General features: G+C 35.2%; 1 protein-coding gene across 1 annotated transcript in view; it reads left to right on the top strand.

Annotated features, from left to right (window-relative positions):
- LOC150104915 (uncharacterized) overlaps positions 1–14,661 on the top strand; it is a 97,446-nt gene that overhangs the window by 20,594 nt on the left and 62,191 nt on the right. Inside the window, exon 2 of the mRNA XM_090395419.1 lies at positions 12,627–12,803. Within this exon, the coding sequence (XP_090251545.1) occupies positions 12,726–12,803 (78 nt within the window). The 5' untranslated portion in view covers positions 12,627–12,725. The remainder of the gene's footprint in view (positions 1–12,626; positions 12,804–14,661) is intronic.

The following is a 14,661-nucleotide window of genomic DNA, read 5'->3' as shown; positions in this document are numbered from 1 at the left end:
CTTAAAATAAATTATCCCCAAACTGTTTTGTTTACATTTCGAAGACCTAAGAGAAATAACTGTTTCATTTGTTTTGCAAAGTAAAATCTCTTATCAATTAGCACTTCATTTTACATATATTTATTGATTTTAGGCTGTTTATTATGGTATCAAAATATCAAAAACGTAGAAATAATTTTCTAGTTACGTCTGGTTTAAAAAAAAAAGAAGTATAGGAGTTATTATTTATTGCTTTGCATGGAGTTGTTGGACATTTTTTTTTTTTTTTTTTTTTTGGTGTGTGTGTGTGTTGGGGGGGGGGGGGAATTCCACCCAGATGTGAAAAGTATTCCGTGGTTAGATGAATTTGCTGTTTGTATAGAAGTAAGTTGTTCAGTCATAGACACTATTAAGACTAGATAACTATTAACAGAAAAAATAATTACTCTGAGTGTTCAGGAGTGATAAAATGGGATATGCTTACACCAAGAAAGAAGTATATTTAAAGTTATTGTGGAAAGAAGTTTTTCATCTTGTTTAGGTATATAAGTATTATCAAAGATAAACGTGAGTGTGTGGAGGATATGCCAATTCTGGGTATAATTGTTTTTAAGTTATACCCAGGATTGGCATATTCATGGTGCATCCATATGTCACTATCTCTCTCACCTAGTTGTGTGAATGGGTAGCATCTCAGCTTTTCCACCCAACAGTCTGTGTCAGTACTGTGGCATGGACATTTGTGAATGTTGTCTTTTAGTGGTAAATGAATTTTATTGCCCAGTGGGAGGCCACCGCCTACTTAGTAAAGGTTTCAATTAGTTTGAAAAAGTTTGCTTGTTATCTAGAGCAGAGTTCTTAGCATGCTGTATAGGTTTACAAACTTTTGTGGGTCATCAATATAACAATACAATTATTATAATCTTGTTGGGTTTATAAAATTTGATAATATTTTAACAAATTTTAACGAGCCTGTGTTGCTCAGTAGAAGTGGCGTGCACGTCCACAGCACTATGCCGCTGAAGTAAACCTAAATTCAGTTCTAGTCGCTGACTAGAGGAACTTTCCTAAGCCTTTCTTCGACTGGTTTCCGACTTAGTTGATCTTCGATCTCTGGCACAATGAATGGTTTTTCCCTCCTAGAAACTCAGAAAATAGACCGCAGAATCTGCCCTATTTCAGATAATAAATGAAGGGTTAGGATTAGAGACCCTGAGATGGTGAAACTTGTCAGTCACCTGTTTTCACCAGATACATACATGTATACATACATCTTCAAGGCCCACCTTTCCTAATTGGGTTGTGGGGGCAACAGCTGCAAGTAGTCACGATCCTCTGCCACCAAGCTCAGATGTTCTGGTGGGATTCCCAAACACGGCCACCCAAGGTTTTGGATATAATCTATCCAGCGAGTCCTTGGCCTTCCATGTGGCCTCTCACCCTCTGGCCTGGCAAAGAGGGCCTGTTGAGGAAGCTTCTCTTGTGGCATTCTGACCAGGTGCCCGTACCAACGTAACTGTTATCTCTCAAGACGGAGAAGCAGCAGTTTAGTATTGAGCGTTTCCCGAATTGCAGAGCTTCTGACTCTGTCGAGTTTGTTAGCCCCGCAACCCCTCAAAGGAATCTCATTTCAGCCACTTGGATTCGTGTCCGCATTCTTTCGGTCATTACCCAACTCTCATGACCATAGGTGAGGATGGGGACATAGACTGTATTGAAGACAGCCAGCTTTGCCTTCTGACTTAACTCCCGCTTCAATACTACCATACTCCTGTTCTACTTGCCAAAGCTTATCCCGATGCCATGTATAATTATAGATTGAACTGTCCCCCTCAGTAAGGGCTAAAACGGCCTTGTCTACTCCCCATAGGGGAATAGAAGGTGTTAGTAGATTTATTTTAAAAATTGTAATTGAGTGAGGACTTATCACACTCAAAAATTTGTACTTATTTTTTCTGATTTACTTATGTATGTGCATACATCACATTAAATTATTATATCTATATAACTAGTAGCGGAAATTCAGTTGCTGAAGATTCTGCCCCTACATGCTTTTGAAGCATACAGCAATTTCAGTTTATTTAGTTTCATAAGCTTTCTGGGAATATGGCATATAGTTGTTTGTATCATATTCAAATTGCAGTTGCAAGAGATAGTGAGATTATGCTTGCTACATTAAAATTCCTTTTGAAAGTTTATTTTTCACTTGGTTAGACTATAATGAATTTAGTTTAATCCTTTATCCAAGTGTGAGCAAACAAAGTTTGTGCCTGAAAATATCTTCAGGACTGGGGTAAGGTAGTACAGCACCAGGCAACTCATAGCAAAGGTGGACCAAGCTAACATCACTCCTATCTCAGTATCTCCCATAATGCAAAACACATCTCCTTGCGGATATGTATAATGTTATGCATTAAGGGAAAGGCCACTACCCAGACTAGTTTCAACCTTTATTGAGGTCTCTTCAGTGATAGCCAGGCCCAGAAGTGGAGATACCAGGCAGAAGCAATGGCGAGGTCATATTTACCTATAGGAGTTGACAAAAGGTGTGCCACCTTTTTATTAAATTACTCTGGATTTAGAGAAAGATGTTGAAAGTTTATTTTTCACTTGGGTTAGACTATAATAAATTTAGTTTAATCCTTTATCCAAGTGTGAGCTTGGTCCCAAGTGAAAAATAAACTTTCAACATCTTTCTCTAAATCCAGAGTAATTTAATAAAAAGGTGGCAACATCTTTTGGCAACTCCTATAGGTAAAGATGACCTCGCCATTGCTTCTGCCTGGTATCTCCACTTCTGGGCCTGACTCCCACTGAAGAGATCTCAATAAAGGTCGAAACTAGTCTGGGTTGTCGCCCTTCCCTTAATGCATAACATTATACATATCTGAAAGGAGATGTGCTTTGCATTATGGGAGAATACTGAGATAGGAGTGATGTCAACTTGGTCCACCTTTGCTACGAGTTGCCCAGTGTTGTACTACCTTACCCTAGTCCTGAAGATATTTTCAGGTGCAAACTTTGTTTGCTCACACTTGGATAAAGGATTAAACTTCATTTATTATATTAAAATTCCTTATATTCCATTTTCAAGTGTTCTTCCAAAACTATTTACTCCAAGAATAAATTGTTTTTAAGACTATTAAACTTTTTTTATCTAATCTTTGTCAAGTAGCTTTATTTTATCCTCCTACATGTTTCGCCAATCTTTGTCTATTGGCATCCTCAGGGAATACAAACTAGTAAGCTAAAATGAAGGTTACAGACTAGGTTATAACTGATGGTTCTAATTTATACAAAAAATTGGTATTGTGCGTGACAATGTGCGTGTCTTGTTAACATGATTTATTCGTTATGGCTCATGACGTAATTGTTATGAAAGTTCATTTCTTTGATGTTTAATGATCTGATAAAAGTTTTCCAAATTTCTGGTAAAATTAGACCTTGATTCTTGTTTAGGTTTTCAGTTTTACGGGCGACTGTAGCTGCTTCTTTAAAGGTTCTTGAATGGTAGTTATCTTCTATGTATGGCATAAGGCTCTTATCCCACTCAATGTGATGGTTAGTAGAGGCATGAAAGGCCCTGAAATGTCTTGTCTGTTATTTCTGACATAGCCTATGTGTTCTTTCTTTCTCATTTCAAAGCTTCTAGAGGTCTGACCTACATAACTAATACCACATGAGCAGGGTATATTATATACTCCAGAGTACTTGTAGAATGGGTGAGGATCTTTCGGTGATCTTAAAAATTTCCGAATAGTGTTGATTGGTTTGAATGTCACTCTGATCTTATGTGGTTTTAAAAGGTTAGCTAATTTTGGAAAGGTTGCTGACAAAAGGAATCGTAATTGTACGGATATGTCAGAAATAACAGACGAGACATTTCAGGCCTTTCATGCCACTTTGCCTCTACTAACCATCACATTGAGTGGGATAAGAGCCTTATGCCATACATAGAAGATAACTACCATTCAAGAACCTTTAAAGAAGCAGCTACAGTCACCCGTAAAACCATCACATTGAGTGGGATAAGAGCCTTATGCCATACATAGAAGATAACTACCATTCAAGAACCTTTAAAGAAGCAGCTACAGTCACCCGTAAAACTGAAAACCTAAACAAGAATCAAGGTCTAATTTTCGGTGATCTTAAAAATTTCCGAATAGTGTTGATTGGTTTGAATGTCACTCTGATCTTATGTGGTTTTAAAAGGTTAGCTAATTTTGGAAAGGTTGCTGACAAAAGGAATCGTAATTGTACGGATATGTCAGAAATAACAGACGAGACATTTCAGGCCTTTCATGCCACTTTGCCTCTACTAACCATCACATTGAGTGGGATAAGAGCCTTATGCCATACATAGAAGATAACTACCATTCAAGAACCTTTAAAGAAGCAGCTACAGTCACCCGTAAAACCATCACATTGAGTGGGATAAGAGCCTTATGCCATACATAGAAGATAACTACCATTCAAGAACCTTTAAAGAAGCAGCTACAGTCACCCGTAAAACTGAAAACCTAAACAAGAATCAAGGTCTAATTTTCGGTGATCTTAAAAATTTCCGAATAGTGTTGATTGGTTTGAATGTCACTCTGATCTTATGTGGTTTTAAAAGGTTAGCTAATTTTGGAAAGGTTGCTGACAAAAGGAATCGTAATTGTACGGATATGTCAGAAATAACAGACGAGACATTTCAGGCCTTTCATGCCACTTTGCCTCTACTAACCATCACATTGAGTGGGATAAGAGCCTTATGCCATACATAGAAGATAACTACCATTCAAGAACCTTTAAAGAAGCAGCTACAGTCACCCGTAAAACTGAAAACCTAAACAAGAATCAAGGTCTAATTTTACTAGAAATTTGGAAAACTTTTATCAGATCATTAAACATCAAAGAAATGAACTTTCATAACAATTACATCATGAGCCATAACGAATAAATCACGTTAACGAGACACGCACATTGTCATGCACAATACCAATTTTTTGTATGAATTAGAACGAACCATCAGTTATAACCTAGTCTGTAACCTTCATTTTAGCTTACTAGTTTGTATTCCCTGAGGATGCCAATAGACAAATATTGGCGAAACATGTAGGAGTATAAAATAAAGCTACTTGACAAAGATTAGATAAAAAAAGTGTAATAGTCTTATGAATAATTGTCAAGAAAAAATTCAACATAATAAATTGTTTTGTTGTGGTTCTTTCATATATTTTCTGTAAAATCCATGTATGGCACTTGAACGCTTGTCACAGAATTTATCTTTTCATATGGAATCGTAGCATGCTCCCTCTCAAGATGGTGCCATCCATTTTAACTATAACAGTATCTTTGATGTTAAGAATGAGACAAAGAACAAATTGCTTATTTATTTCCTGTTACTTATTCATTTCCAATAAACCAATGAATTTTTATAACAGTTTAAAATTGTATACTTCATTTTGAATAACCTCTTTATTTACATGCGGCTCTTAAACCTATATAAGAACCAGTTCACTCATTTCTAACAATCATCAATAGTCAACACCAAGTGATTTCAGTTTTACTTTTGAAAAATACAATAAATTTTGACCTTTCTGGACACCTTAGTAATTAGACCAAATGGCAAGTCTTTTTAACTGTTTATAGAAAACTGCTGTTACAGACAGTTTCTTAACCTGATCCTTAAAATTTAGGAATTAAGAATACCTGAGTAAGGTATTCTTGCTTAAAGGAACACCGTACTACCTACATAAGTCTACAATTTATGTTTCATTATGGTTGAATGGGATTTAAAATTGGTGATACAAAACTACTGATTCAAACATCAGTCATAAACAGACAATATGAAGTATCTTCTTTTGATATCATAGATTTCTTCTTCTCATTCTAGTATAATATAAATGAATGAATGTAATATAAAAGTGTAATATAAATAAATGAATGTTATATAAAAGTGTAATATATATAAATGAATGTAATATAAAACCTAAGCTAACTATGTGGTATAAATACCATCAAACTTTGCTAAATCATCTAACCAAAGAAAAATACGTTTGGAAAATAATAATAGATCCAAACTATTAGACAAGTAGATGAGAATTAAAATGTTAAAAGGATACCTTGCGAGAAAATAATGAACTTATAACTAAAAACCTGTAAATTAAAAATAAAGTTGAATGACTGATATGAATTTTGTTGAAAGTTTTTTCACTTAGTTATAAATTAAATTAAAGATGCCAAGAAATTATATTCTTGTTTAATCCTTAATCCAAGTTTAAGCAAACAAAGTTTGTCCATGGAGCATCTTCACAATTAATCTACTTGTATATGCATAAGTGTATACATAAGCAAACTTTGTTTTCTTACACTTGGATAAAGGATTTAAACAAGAATATAATTTCTTGGCATCTCTAATTTGATATGAATTATGTTAGTTGCATTAGCAATGTAAAAACCTTACAGAATGAAGCCATTCTGAATATAGTAGTTCTCAGAAGTGTGAAATAATAATAGCACTCCCTATATAGATTGGCATCAGTGGTCATGAAGCACTGATTGGCTGTAAGTTTCAGGTTCATTTTAATGTGATGGAGCTGTCAAAATTCTGAAATAATGTGAGAGCATTGCATACTTATGGCATTACAATTGGTTTTAATTTCAAATAGTTTCAAATGGTTTTAATTTCTTATAGTTTCAAATGCATAATTGTTTCACTGTCTTTTTTTTTTGTTGTAATTATTATTATTATTGCATATAAGCCACCTCCATGGAGTTTGCAGACTCATCATGGGAGGTCCATTTTAAAAACATTAATTATCCATCATCATCATCATCATGCTTTTTCAAGAATTTAGGCCTAGAGTGGCCTGTTCCAGCCTTGGAAATCATCTATGAATCTCTTTAGAGGATGTCCTGGACATCCAATAATTATCAATACCTGTCATGTTTTGCTTGGAAATCATTCACTGATAGAGCATACATGACTGACTGGTAATTTATTCCACTCATTCACTACTCTCCAAGCAAACAATCTAGTCCTTACTCCCTTGCTAACCACACTCTTACTCACTTTCCATGGATGACCTCTAGTTTTGTTTACATTATTCATGTACTGAAATATTTCCTCCACATCAATCCTATAACACCCCAAAACAGCTCAGAACTGTTTTCGGAGAAGAGTGCTATGTCATTTACTTATATCTCTAAACAATGATTAGAGATCTAAGTAATTAAAGTAAAGCATAAGGATTAAACATAAACTACAGCAAATCTAAACTAATGACTAACCACACAGAAATCTCAATAAATGTTGAAAACAGAAGTTACGAAGAAGATTTTAAATATTTGGGACAGATAATATCATTTAAAAACAGGATGGAACAGATGCCAGAATCACCAATGCTTGGAGGAGCTATTGGAGTTTAATAGTGGATGAAGGGAGACCTACTAATCAGCCTAAAATGCAAACTTCATAATATGATCATACTACCATTTTAACCTATGAATCACAAGCATGGTCACTAACAATTAAACATTGACCAAGATAAGAACATGCCAGAGAGCAATGGAAAGAAGTATATTAAACATCAAAAGGATAAAAAAAATAAGAGCCCTAGAAATGAGACAGAAAAAAAAAAGGCACTGACATCATAAGAAAGCAAAATCCCTAAATTGGAAATGGGCAGGACACTTGATGAGAAAACAAGATGATACATGGGATAAACTGACCACTTACTGTGTGGACAGACTTATGTGTTCGTCGAACATGTTGTTTATTATTTTAACGGTATAATAGAACACAGAAACTAAGTAAATAATTGATTTATTAACTTGATGCTGATATTTTGCTGGTATTATAACCAGCATCTTCAGAGCAACAAAACACAAAAGTACTACACAGAAACCCATATAAATCAGAGAGATTGTTCTTAGAGGCGACAGAAGCCCTAAAACACACTCCAAATCTCAACAAATATGGCTGTATTAACTTGCCGAAGATCTGGGAGACAGTCATATTAAGGAAAAACTAGCACTTTTCTAGGACTCTAGCAATATATGATAGCGTTTTTTTTTTTTTTTTTTTTTTCAGATAGAGGGCGCCAAAATCAGGACTCTAGTCTTTGTGTTGCTGCTACAATTTTGTTAATGTACACCATGTTGTTTTAGTCTCGCGTATTGTGACAAACAGTGTTTTTGTGCTCTGAAGATGCTGGTTATAATACCAGCGAAATATCAGCATCAAGTTAATAAATCAATTATTTACTTAGTTTCTGTGTTCTATTATACCATTAAAATAATAAACAACAATCACCACTTACTGGATACCTAGAGAGGGAAAGAGAAGTAGAGATAGAAAGAAGACAAGATGGAGAGATGAACTTATTCTAACAGCAGGACCAACCTGGTCGAGAACAGCCCAAAATAGAGCCGAATGGAAATAACATGTGGGAGACCTTTGCCCAGCAGTGGGATTCTGCAGGCTAACAACAACAACAGCTCCCATATCTGCCAATCTTCAATCTCTCTTCATGTGGACCATCACACAAACCTGTCCCCATCTTGGTCACTTGCCTCTGAATCCATTCCATCTTGTCCACATCTCCAGGCAACCAGATCTGTATGCAGTAATCTAGATGAGGCCTTACCAAAGCTTTATAAATAGGAATAATAAACTGCTTATCTCTGCATGTCAGGGTCTTCTTCAATAACAGGTAATCCTATGAGCTGTTTTAGCCATTTTTGCAAGATGCCCTCTGAACTTCAACTCCCTATCCACCAAATCCCTGGCTTTGTCAATTTCCTGGAGTACGTTTCTATCAATATGGTATGCAACTCATAATGTTTTCACTCCATAATGCATAACCTTACACTTTGCTGCATTGAAGTGACATCCATTCTTCTTTGCTCATACTGCCAGTCTATTTAAATCATCCTGTAAAATATCAACATCATGTTTATTGACTACTGTGCTACTTAATTTTGCATCATTTGCAGAATATTTCCCCTCAGATCAGTTCCTGTATCATTAATGAAGAAATAAAATAGCAGTGGTCCAAGTACAGAGCCCAATGACATGCTACTAGTCACAGGACTCTGCACCTGAATAAACTACTGTCTGGTATATCTCCAACAAACACCCTCTTATCCATATTTTATGAAAATTTTATAGAATGGATACACAGTAGTCTGAAATGCTCCACATAAGTGAGAATGACCATATCGTAGAACCGACTGACATGTTCTGAATCACATTTTGTTTGGCATGGAAATTGTATTCTATGTTGTGATGTTGAAGTATTTTTTTTGGCGAATTTGTTTTTTTTTATAGGCCTGAAATGATTTGATAATTTAAGATTTCTAGTGAAAACTATTTAGTAATCTTTATATTTGTTTGTATATTTTAAAGCATTGTAAAAGTTGTGTGTGTGTGTGTGGAACTTTCATACTTTATTAGAGGATATATTTATTTCATTTTGTGGGTTAATGACTCTTACTTTAGCTAGAGATATTAACATAATCAATTAATTGTTGTGGGTATGACCAATTTAAAAACTGTTTTGCATAAGTTATTTCTCTGATCAGTAAGTAAATATATATGCATTTATAAATTGCATTAATGCAACAGACTAGTGCAGCTTGTGATAATATACTATTACCTGGCATTCTCTCATCTCCCCCCTCCTCCCAGTATTTCATTCTACAACTGATATCCACACATGAAACAGTATCCACACAGCAGCTGTAGAATGAAATACTGGGAATGTACTAGGGATTTGACAAGGCTAGATCTATTAATTGCATCATAGAATTTGTCCATAACCAATATGACCACATTTTCACCAATTGGTAAGCATAATCATATGGTCATGACCTGGGAGGTGGCTAAATGTGTGGAATTTTCAGGTAAGAGGGGGGGGGGGGTAATATGCAGAATTACAAGGCCGGTTAGTATGACAAACTAAGGAGATTGCTTGGAAAGGCTGAATGTTAATAGTGCATTAGGAAGTGATAAAGGAGAGTTTGAGGGAAGTAATACAAACTGCATACCTAGAGTCAGGAGAATAAATCAACTGGAAGTTAAATGGATGAATATCATTATTAAACTGCAGAAAAATTTTTGGAGGAAATTCAAGGAGAAAAGTGACCAGCAGACATATGAGCAGTGCAAAGCACAGGTCAGAAGGGCAACCAGAGTGGTAAGAAAGGCAAAAGCAGAGTATAGAAGGAAAGTAGCAGTGCAGGCCAAAGATAATCTCAAAGAGTTCTTTTAGTATGTTGTAAGTAAAAGGAAGAATGTTTGTGGCAGAATGATTTTAATGAATGCTGATGGTAGGGAGGTAACTGAATCAGACGAAATAGTAGAATTACTAAGTGAACACTTTGCAAGCGTGTATTATCCGGTCAGAAATATTGCAGTAACAAAAGGTGCATAGCATATTACAGAACCTTGATGTGAATACAGCAGTGAGATTAGATGGTATATTAACTTGAGTTTTATGAGAAGATGATAGGGAATTGGCAGTGCCTTTGACTACATTGTTTAATCTGTCTCAGCTCTGGGTTATTCCCAAAGGAGGGGAATAGTTCCATTGCATAAAGGGGTCTCCAAGACTGATGTAGCAAATTACTGACTCATCAGCATACCAGGAATCATCAAGGTACCGGAGAAGTTTGTTAAGAGCAAAATACATGAATGGATAGACAGAAATGTTTGAATCAAACTCTTCCATTAGCTCTGATATTTCTAAATCTACCTCCGGTTTCCCTTTTCTTTTTTTATAGTAGCCAAGTGCTAATGAGTCTGCCTAGAATGTGTACTGTACTAAAATGATCACTTAAGATTTTCATTTAGTTATTTCTAGTCCATCTGACACCTTCCTTTTATCTGCATTCACAAAGGATTTTTTTTCCCATTGTCATTCTTCCTTTAAAATTGCTGCATAATGAAAAAAGTTCTCTCAGATATCCCTTGGCTAATTTTACTAACATTTTTTCACATTCTGATATTACTTCTTCATTATGGCAGTTACTCTGCTAGCCTGCTAGTCATTACTCTTCTTCAAAATTGGATCCATAGCACTTTATTTTTATGCATCTCTTGCTTTAAAGTTTTATTCATCCATTTAACTTCCACACACTCCTGTTTTCTCTACTATGCAGTTTCTTCCAATCTTCTACTTCAAGTTGCCTTCTTGATGTATAATAATCACCTTTTGGTGCCAGTCATGTCCCTTCTTAAGTAAGGTCTTACATGATTTTCATCTCAAGTCTAAACTATGAGGTGTGGCTATTAAATAATGAGACTGGTTGTAAAAATGTAGTTTATTATTATAATTGTACAACTTAATTGTTATCCCCTTCAACATACTCCCCTCCTCTATCTGTACACCATTGCATACGAATTTTCCATTGTTGGAAGCAGTGCTGCAGGTTGTCAGGTGTTATCTGCTTCAGTAGCACTGCTGTTTTCTCCTTTACCTCATTGACTGACTGAAAATGGGTGCCCTTCAATGCAGATACTTGCAGGAGAAGATCATCACATGTGATGAGAGTGGATTTTCCAGTACGATCCAGAAACAGAGAGACAATCGATGCACTGGGAAACTCCCACATCACCAAGAATGAAAAAAGCAAGCATGAGCAAGTCAAAACTGAAGGCAATGCTGATCGTTTTTTTTTTTTTTATATATATATATATCAGTGCCATGGTAATGGTTGAATGGGTACCAGAGGGTCAGACAGTTAACCAACATTATTACCTTGAGGTTCTGGCCAAGCTGAGAGAATGAGTGAGTGAGGAAGAAGAGACCCAATCTGTGGAAGAACAATGCTTGGATTCTCCATCAGGACAACATTCCAGCCCACAGTGCACTGTCTGTAAAGCATTATCTGGTTGATAAGAAGATCCCAGTGTTAGACCATCCATTTTACTCACTGGACTTAGTTCCATGTGACTTTTACCTTTTCCAAAGTTGAAATCGGCATTGAAGGGCACCCATTTTCAGTCAGTGGATGAGGTAAAGGAGAAAACTGCATGCTACTGAAGCAGCTAACACCTGATGACTTGCAGCCCTGCTTCCAAGGAAAATTCATATGCAATGGTGTATAGATAGAGGAGGGGAGTATGTTGAAGAGAGATAACAATTAAGTTGTACAGTTGTAATAATAAACCACATTTTTGCAACCAGTCTTGTTATTTAATAGCCACACCTTGTACATGATCTTCTCCAGTTGGAGGCATGACAGTTATATTATTTATAGACAGATTCTTAGACACTTGACCAGATCCAGTATGCTTTCATCACAAAGCCCTTCCGTGTATTATCCTTATGATAATTCCTTGAGTAACTCTAAGATCTCTTGCCCTCATTTTGCATGTTTTTTCCTCCCAGTCTGTATCCTCATAATTGAAATAAATCTCTCATGATGATGATGATGATGATAGTCCTTCCTGTGTCCATACAATTTATCTGTCTCTGCAGCAGAACTCGATTAGTTATTTTGTGCTTTTAATACCTATCTCACATCATTGAAACTGGCTGTTTTATTATTATCATGCAAGTTGTTGATTGAATAAATTTTTTCGTACACTAATTTAGTTTCTGATGTAGATTACATGTTTAAAAAAATTACTTCCTTTTGTCATTTTAATATAGGAACTTAACTACCAATGACAGGTCGGAAAAGAGACGCCATGAAGCTAGGAAGATCTAGGAAGATGTGAGGTGTTTTGAGAGCTTGGAAAGTTGCTAAGTATGGCTGTAGTCCCTGAATCAATTAATACTGTCGATGTACATCAGCTAGCTGCAGTAGTAAGAAATCATATTGATAACGTGAGTTTCCTTTACTCAGTGTGCAAATTTAGTATTTTATAACTGAAATATACTATTTTTGAAAAGCATATTTTTGTGAATAATGTGTGCAGTATTTTTTCTATATCAAAAATGTAGTGTTTTTAGATTAAATGTTTCTGTGAACAGCCTTCTCTGGGATCTTGGTTGCAAGGACATTAAGCAACAGCTGTGAATATATAAAATTGCATATATGAAGCCAAATAAAAAAGAATAAAAATATATATCAATCTGTTAAAGAAACAGTGATTTTTTGAGTTGTTTGGAACACATATATCATATATAACATAGTTCATTATCAGGAAGTTTGACATATCTGCTCCAAACAACTAAAAAAATCATTGTTTCCTTAAGAGATTGGTATATTTTTTATTCTTTTTTTCATTTGGCTTCACATATGTTTCATTCATTCAATTAAATTGCTTCATTAATGCAGACCATATAGAATTGTCATCTCTTGATTCTTATTACATTATGTTAGAATAACACACCATCATCTCCACTTTGGATCTTCTTATATATACAGGTAATCCTCGTATAACACGGTTTCGATATAATGTGGTCTACAAATTGTAGTAACCCTCATATAACTTATTACAACACGTGGTACTTATTACAACATGGTTTCGGTATATCACAGTCTACAAATTTTAGTAACCCTTTATCTTTTCATATATTTTTCACCTCGCGACTTAAAAATCAAATTGTATCTTCGTTAAATTTGTGTCTACCCATATCGTGCATGTAGTTATAAGCAGTGAATTTATATTAGGAGAAATACCTTTTAGCACGCATGTACGTCAATTGTTTATCGTATAAAGTGTTTATTGTTAAAAATCGTCTACGTTCTCTGCCAGAAAAGCGTATTAAAAATGATAAGTGTGTTAATCTCAAGCTAAGCACTTTATTTTCTGGTGAGTTACATACATAATATGTAATGCTTTTTTCATGTAAAAATTTATTTTTTATAGTAATGGCTGCTGAAACTGCAACGAAAGGAAAAACCAACATTGAAAGAAAATTTATTTCTCTCGAAGAAAAAATTAAAATCTTGGATCGGTTGACAAATGGATAATCAACAATTCGAACAATCAAACAAAATGAACATAAAATCCGAGAAAGTTGCTGGGTCATTCTAATGGAAAAAAATTAAGAAATCTCTAATGATTTGGATAGAAGATTGCACTCAAAAGAAAATTCCTTTGGAGGGAAATCTTATTAAACAAAAAACTCTCAAAGTTTATAAACATTTAAAAGAACTTGATAAAGATATAAAGATTCTTCAGAAGAAAGCTCTCAGCATGGATTTTGTGCCAGTAAGGGTTGGTTCGAAAACTTTAAAAAGCGGTTTTCTTTGAATAATCTTAAAATCCAGGGAGCATCAGCAGACGCAGAGCTGCCCAAGAAATACCCAAGAGAACTTTTAGAAATCATCGAAGAAAGTGGTTATAGTGTAGACCAGGTATTCAATGCAGATGAATCCGGGTTATATTGGGGGGGGGGGAGAAATACCAAAACGCATCTATATTTTGAAAAATGAAAATCAGCTCCTGGATTCAAAGTTTCCAAAGATACAATTACTTTACTGTTTTGTAGTAATGCAGGTTAATAAACCAATGTTTATTAACCGATCCTCAAATTCTCGTGCTATGAAAGGGCCCGACAAGTTCACCCTACCAATTCATTGGCGGGCCAACAAAAAAGGCATGGGTTACAGCTAGCATGTTTAAAAATTGGGTTTTCAAGTGTTTTGTACCCAGTGTAGAAAGTTACATCGGGTACAAACTTCTTGATAACTAAACCAGCCAAAGTATGCAATGAGAATTATACAAATAATGTG

This window comes from Typopeltis vanoorti, chromosome 7, assembly GCF_054136105.1.
Source record: "Typopeltis vanoorti isolate ZY-2024b chromosome 7, IOZ_Tvanoo_1.0, whole genome shotgun sequence".
Classification (NCBI taxonomy): Eukaryota; Metazoa; Arthropoda; class Arachnida; order Uropygi; family Thelyphonidae; genus Typopeltis; species Typopeltis vanoorti.
This window is presented reverse-complemented; position numbering and strand designations above follow the sequence as displayed.